This window comes from Phoca vitulina, unplaced genomic scaffold (assembly GCF_004348235.1).
Source record: "Phoca vitulina isolate PV1807 unplaced genomic scaffold, GSC_HSeal_1.0 scaffold7, whole genome shotgun sequence".
Lineage (NCBI taxonomy): Eukaryota > Metazoa > Chordata > Mammalia > Carnivora > Phocidae > Phoca > Phoca vitulina.
Genome location: NW_022589710.1, coordinates 69,908,046 through 69,915,384, shown reverse-complemented (window position 1 = coordinate 69,915,384; position 7,339 = coordinate 69,908,046). Strand labels below are relative to the sequence as shown.

At 50.0% G+C, this 7,339-nt stretch overlaps 1 protein-coding gene across 1 annotated transcript; it reads left to right on the top strand.

The window, feature by feature from the left end:
- The first annotated feature begins 1,337 nt into the window (after window positions 1-1,337).
- Window positions 1,338-7,014, top strand: ATP5MPL (ATP synthase membrane subunit 6.8PL). The gene is made up of 4 exons (XM_032406021.1): window positions 1,338-1,438; window positions 4,830-4,953; window positions 5,683-5,706; window positions 6,378-7,014. Exons 2-4 carry the CDS (start codon window positions 4,830-4,832, stop codon window positions 6,410-6,412), a joined length of 183 nt encoding a protein of 60 aa, XP_032261912.1. The 5' UTR covers window positions 1,338-1,438; the 3' UTR covers window positions 6,413-7,014.
- Window positions 7,015-7,339: the final 325 nt, after the last annotated feature.

Below are 7,339 nucleotides of genomic sequence, written 5' to 3'. Positions count from 1 at the left end.
AACTTTTGTTTATGTAGGTTACATCTACTTTATTAGGGATTACAACTGAGACACTTATTAATTCATTTAAAAATAGCAATAATAAACCTATTTGATGTTAAAGGGAATATTTTGATGAAAAGGCACTATATGTGTGCGAAGAATGACACTTCTACATTTTTGTAGATCTCTTAATGTCTGCCTTCATGGAAGATAGCTGGATTCTCATATTTGTTTCTGTATTCACTCTGCTGTGACATCACAAGTCGGTCTCTGGAAAACGCCACAGAACCCTTGTGAGATACTTCTAGCGAAAAAGACAAAAACATTTTGCCATTGTTATGAAAATAGTTTTGATCCCCGGAGTTCTTGGAAACCCCCAAACCACAATTTGAGCATGACTATCCTAAAATAGCAAGATTTTTAGGTGGTGAATGCAGTTTTCATTTGTCCTAAGCCTTTGTCCCTTCGAAGCAGGACCATGCTTGTTGCTCTTCCTTCCTGTGTCCTCATCCTTCTATCTGAGCTCACTTTCTTTCCACCTGAATAAAGAACATTGATTTTTTTTTTTTAAACTGTGAATCTACTGGTGATTATTCTCTCAGTCTTTGGCTATCCAAAATGTCTTTATTTTGCCTTCCTTATTGAAAGCTAATTTCGGCATGCATAGAATTCTAGATTGACAATTAAGATTTTTTCCTCATCTTTAGTTTTCTGTGGTTTTATTATGATGTTTCAAGGTGTTGGTCTATTTTCATTTATCTGCCTGCTAGGTTTCTGGAAGGCTTTTTGAATCTTTGGTGTATTTTTTGTCCCCATCACTTTTGAAAAATTCTCAGCCAGCCATTATCTCTTCTAATATTTCTGCCCATCTCACTCTCCTTTCCTTCTGAGCCTTCAATTACACATATGAGGGACTTTTCTGTTGTACCCTAGCTCTCTGATCTAATCTCCTGCTAAACGTACCCAATTTCTATTTGGTTCTTTTTCAGATCGGCTAAGTGGTTTTTTGTTTCTTTTTTTACGGTTTCCAGTTTTCTGCTGAAATTTTCAGTCTTGTTTATTTCCTTGCACATAGTAAGCCGAGTTGTTTTGAAAGCCTGTGTCTGTTAAGCCCAGTGTCTGTTGACTAAACCTACTATGCACAGAAATCGCTGCATAAAAATGTGCAGAGCAAAAAAGTTAATACAAAGAGAAAGAGCAAGAAAACCACGAAGGTGAGACGACTTCGCAGCCTTAAATTCAGGAAGTAAAGACGGCCCCTTTTTCAGGTTGACCGGGGCGACCGCTGGGGGCGCTGTGGTGCCCAGGCTCGGTCCGGGAGGCGCTCTGGCCTCGGAGCGCCGCCGCTCCTTCCGCCTTCCCGGCGGGCCCCGCGCGGCGCTTGCGCATTCGGTGACCTTTCCAAGTCGTTGGCGGTGGCTGTTGCGGCGGCCTGAGCCGGGGTTCTTGCGCCGAGGTGAGTGCGGGGGGCGCGGCCGGCTGTTTCGAGCGGGGCCGCTAGGCCCGCGGGGCGCAGGGCGACGAGCGAGAGAGCCGCCTGGGCCCCGCTGACCTTGGGGTCCTCCCGCGGCCCCGGCCGGTGAAGGGAGGCGTTCCGCGGACTGGCGGGTCGCGGGAAGTCCCTCCCTGTCCTTTGGCCAGGACCGCCGCGCTCCTCCGATGATGGGGAGCGCGCCCCGGCCGTGCCGAGTCGGCCACCTGCCCGAGGGCGCGCCGCGCTTAGAGATGGAGCCCCGACCCCGGCCTGGAGCGCCTGCCCGGCGTTTCGTACCTTCTCTCCTTGGTACCTCGGGTTTTCTTGCAGCGCAGTGCACAGCAGGCCTTAGGGAGGGGACACGGGGCGCACGACGGGGCCAGAGGCGACGGTTGCAGCTGTGTGGCACTTAGCTCTGGAATCCCAGTCTGGGCCTCAGCGGGTCAGACGTACCTGTCTCCCGTGTAAGGCCAGCTAATAGTTTGCTGTTAACGTGCCCAAAACTTCGCAGACGCAGGGGACGCCCATTTGACCAAAGGATGGGCCTTTGGAGGAGTGAGTGCTCTAAAACCCCCGCACAGGGGCGCCTGGGTGGCTCAGTCGGTAGCGGCTGCCTTCGGCTCAGGTCATGATCCCAGGGTCCTGGGATCCAGCCCCACATCGGGCTCCCTGCTCAGCGGGAAGCCTGCTTCTCCTTCTGCCCCTCCCCCTGCTTGTGTTCCCTCTCTCACTGTCTCTCTCTCTGTCAAATAAATAAATAAAATCTTTTAAAAAAATAAATAAAACCCCCACACAAAGCTGGTAATGTGGACGGACAGTGGACTCAGATGGGAAAGGGCCTCATTTTATGAAGAGGTCGCTTGTCCAGAAGATTATGACAATCTTGGCCAAAAGGAAAGTCGGGCGGGGATAGGTAAGTGTTTGTAGTGTAGGAGGAGCAGTCCAGGATAATTCTAGGTGAAGAGACGATGCTGGGGGCCCTGAGTCCTGAGCAGAAAATGGGGTAGCTGACGTCTTTGCAGCCCCGTCTTCCCTCCTTTGCACTCTCTCAGTGTGCTTTGCTGTTTTCCATGCAGATCTTCATCTGGCCTACGTGAGGGCATCTTCTTATGTCCCTCTTAGGATCCCAGGAGCTTGGTACCATCGCCTTCAGCGGGGTCTTTGTAGCACTTCCTTCCGCTGTTGCTGTGACCGATGACCAGCTGGGCCATTCACGTTCCCTCCTTGCATGCCAGCAAGATCCCTGTGAGGCAGGTGGACATAACCCTGTGTCACAGAGGGGCAACCTTCTGAAAGGACAACTCCAGGGACTTGGCCAAGGTTGGGGTTGGAACCCAGGATTCTGGCCGCACTGGGAGCTGGGAACACCTTCTTGCCCAGTCACTGCCAGGCTCGAGGAGGAGGGGAATGCACTCGGTCCCTCACCTGGGGTTTTAGAGGCCTCCTGCAGGTCCTGTTTGGGTCTTCTCAGGCACCTTCTAAGGGCAGGGTTGTTGGTTTCTGGGATCCTCATGCTGTGACAGAGCATCCCAGTCTAAGGACAGGAAGTGTGAGGGTAGACGTCTCTGCAAGGGGTTCCGGGAGGAGGACACAACCACATCGTTCAAGGTCACACTTGGGGCGGGGGTGGGGCTGGCTAGCCTTTAGGACAGTGCCTCAGCCTGAATAAGTTCTCTTCTCAGACGAGCTGATTCGCCCTAGTAATGAGGATTGGGGGGCAGGGTGATCCATAGATCCAGCTGTGTGACCCCCGGCAACTCTCTCACCAGTAGCCACGTCGTAGGGGGTAGGCAGTGGTGCGGGAGGTAAGTATGTAAGCTCGTTGTGAGCGCTGTGGGTTTGCCCGACGTTCTTAGAGTAAAAGCTGAATTCTTCACCATGGCCTCCAAGGCCCTAAATGACCCAGTTCCTCCTCCCTCCCACAGTCTAGCCGTGGTATTGTATATCACAGCACTCAGCATGGGACGCCACACACTGTAAATTCTGGATGCAGAGGAGCTCTTCTTCCTAAGCTCCCTTTGTGGGTGGGTGGTGGTTTTATCCCCGTTTTCCAGAGGAAGAAATTGAGGCACTGGAAGTTGGCGGGATTTGAATCTGGGCAGCCACTGTGGCTTCCCTTTCCTCCCAGACTCTGCAAGTCCGTCCTGACCTGGGGTCTCGGCACATACGCTGCCTCTGCCAAGGACACTCCTGTCGCAGGTGTTCCGCCGCCTTGGGAGCTGGTTTCTCAGCCCCTAAACAATGCCTGCCACCTAGTACGTGCTCGGTTCACATCTGCTGAGTAGACAATGATCATGCAGGAGGAAAGTGAAGAGAAGTAAAATTCCATGTAGCCCGAATAGTGACGCAAAAAAGCAGTAGATGAGGCTCTGGTCAGGGTGGGGACGAACGGCATTACTAACTGAAGCCAAAGTAGTGTTTTCAAGGAAAATGCAAAGTACTTGGATCTGGTTATTCCTGACAATGATTTGAGTGACTGTAGTTTAATAGACCACTTGAGATGTTACAAAGCTAAAATGAAAATAAGGGCATCAAATTTTAGAGTCTAGTAAATTATAATCAAAAGCCTTACTTTGAGACCTGCTCATATCAGCAAACTTTGTCAGTTCAGTATTTGATGACTTTTCCCAATCAAAATCCAGTAATTAGGTAAATGTTTTTATTCATTAAATAAGTGATGTCGTAATTGCAGCTCTCAGGAAGTGACCTCGTCATCCTGCACTGTCTGCATTTAGCAGCAGATTTCTAGGCTGAGTGTGGGTCTCACAAGGACCTGTGTTCTTTTTCAGCTCTGAATGCCAGCAGTTCTTCACATGGTGATGCAAACATACTAGTTTTTTTATTTAAAAGTTTGAAAAACGTGGTGTGTAATTTTGGGCATAGCATCAGTGGAGAACAGCTGTGAGGAAGAGGGACATTCGGGACAGTGCAAGATGGCACGGGCTGGGCACTCTGGGGCTCGAGGGGTGAGGGGTGGTGGAGCACCAGGATGGCCGAGGTTGGCAGCCTTGGAGGTGAGTGGGGCTTGAAGAGCTGCTGAGCGGGGGCCCCATTACGGGTAGGAATGGCTGCTGGAGAGTGGCACATGAAACGGTCTACTTTAAGAATATATGGGAACCTCTTACCAGTTAGCTTTAAAACGACAGTCACGGTGGGGCGCCTGGGTGGCTCAGTCGGTTAAGCGTCTGCCTTCGGCTCGGATCATAGTCCCAGGATCCTAGGATCGAGCCCCGCATCGGGCTCCCTGCTCAGCAGGGAGTCTCCTTCTCCCTCTGCCCATCCTCCGCTGCTCATGCTCGCTCTCTCAAATAAATAAAATCTTAAAAAAAAAAAAGATAGTGATGGTAATATTTATCACTGTGTTCCTTTTCAGATGCTTCAAAGCCTTATTAAAAATGTTTGGATCCCCATGAAGCCCTACTATACCCAGGTTTACCAGGAGATTTGGTTAGGAATGGGGTTGATGAGTGTCATCGTTTATAAAATCAGGAGTGCTGGTAAGTTTCTTTATGTCGATTCATTAGCAGGCAGAATGAACATCATTTTCAAAAGGAATCATGATTCATCTTGTGAAGGAACAACAGTTCTTACCCAGAAGTGAGCATCAGAACCCTTTGTTAAAATGTGGGGAGTACATGTCAGCTGTAAAGAGACATTTGGGGACAACTGGGAAGATGTGAACAAGGCCTTGATAATGGGGGATTCTGAGTTCCCTAGGTGTACCAATGGTGTTTCGAATGCACAGGAGATGTCCTTCGTTGGAAGAGACGGCGGAAGTCGTTAGGGGTGGAGTGTCCTGGCGTGTGGTGTATTACTGTACCTGTCCCACCGCTGTGAACATTTGAACTGTTTTTATAATAGAAGTGGGGGCAGGGTGACCTTTGGAGCAGAGATGACTCAGTGGAACAGAGATGAGGCCCAATCGTGTATTAATAAGCAGTTGGTTTAGAAGAGGAGAGAAGGGAGAAACTGTTAACTCCAAGACTGGAGTCTGGGGAATGGTAGGGAGCGGGAGTCCTTCACCGCTCCTAGACATATCTGGTGGGAGCGGTGCCACCTCTTGGCTGGGAGGCACTGTCGAAACTCCGGTTTGCTGAAACTTCCCGGAACCGCTTTACCTCAGCTGCGGACTTTTCAGCCAGATGTTGACTTTAGCAGTGGTCAGTTGACCAAAAACATTTTTGTAAAGTGTTGATACAACCAATGTTTCTTTCTTTTTATTTCAGATAAAAGAAGTAAAGCTTTGAAAGGTAAGATTCTTGCTTCTTCAAAGGGATGGGGAACGCGAAACACCATCGAACCTTTTCAGGACAAGGTGTGTCATGCTTACAAACGTATACGGTGCAGTGGGTACTAGAGAATGTGAGGTTTGCTGTCCCTGCTGGAAAAGGGAATTCTGAGGTGGTTCTTACAGTCTGAGCGTTGAAAACCATTGCTCACCGCCTCGGGCCAAGTAAACCTGCCAGGGGTACCAGGAAACGGGGGGTCGCTGCTGCCACCAGGAGGGCAGCACCAGGCTAGCTGTGCAGGAAGCCACCGTGTGAAGTGTGTCTGGAGAGAAAGCACCACATGAATGTATGTCCTGGTGCTGGACATGTCTTCACTCTTCCCCAAATGACAGTGGAACTGTAGTCATTTGAGTCCTCCCAAAGCCCCGGGGCTGGCTGGTGACCCCTGGGGAGAAGACAGTCCCCTGCGCTGCGGCCTGGTGCTGGCAGGCGGGCTCCCGGGTGCACAAGGGGAGTACACGAAACCCTCACACCTGCTGGGCGCTCCTCGTAGAAATGACCCTCCACGTGTCTTCGTAGTATTGAAAACTGTCGTTTACAGTTTCTGACTTGTTAATACTCACGTAATAAACTGTCTTCCATGGTTTCCTTTCTTCTTCAATGATGTCTGTATTATGCGTCTCTTTCTACAGCTTCCAGTCCTGCGCCTGCTCATGGCCATCATTGACCGGCTGTACTTGGAGCGCACGTCCGATGGAGCATCAGTCTGTCTGTAAATCTCAGTGCGCTGTTAGATGGGAACGTGGAGCCCTGCCGTACACTTGTAGACGTGTTGTGTCCCCTGTGGCGTGAATAAATGTACCTGAGGTGCGCCACTGCCCACGCCCGTGTCCCTCTGTCACTCCCCCGTGTGCCACACAGCAGACAGTCAGAATCCCAGCGAGCCGAGCCATCCCGATGACCGTAGGACTTGGGGCTTCGATGTGATGTCTGATAAATATCCGCTACACAGATGATTCTGCCACTTACTCCTGTGACCTCGCTGAGCCTTGTGTTTCCTCGTGTGGACAGCGGGACTGCATGTCAGTTCTCACCTAGAGTTATTGTGAAGATCAGTAGGGAAGGTGTGGAAAAGCATTAGTTGAACTGTAAAACACTGCAGAAATAAGGGATGAGATCATGTGGTGGGTGAAATTTATAAGCTCTAGAAGATTATATCAGGAAGTCACTGATAAGGCAAAGTACATAATATAAAAAACTGATATTTCTCCTAGTTTGGCTAAACTAAATACTGCGTGATATTTGCCTCCATCTAAGGCAATTAACAAACGCCTAGAATTGTACTTTTTTTTTTTTAAGATTTATTTTAGAGAGGAGGGGGCGGAGGGAGAGAATCTCAAGCAGACTCCCACTGAGCTGGAGCCCGAGGTAGGGCTTAATCCCATGACCATGAGATCGTGACCTGAGCCGAAATCAAGAGTTAGTCACGTAACCCCCTGAGGCACCCAGGTGCCCCAGAACTGCACTTGTAAGGAAGATTCGAAAGCAGTAGGGGTCAAAGTGAGTCTCATCTGCAATCTGGTGCTTTGCAGGTTAGCAGAGGTCTGGCTGTGGAATAGAAACGGGCCCCCGTCCCGGTCTCTAGCTGTCTTTC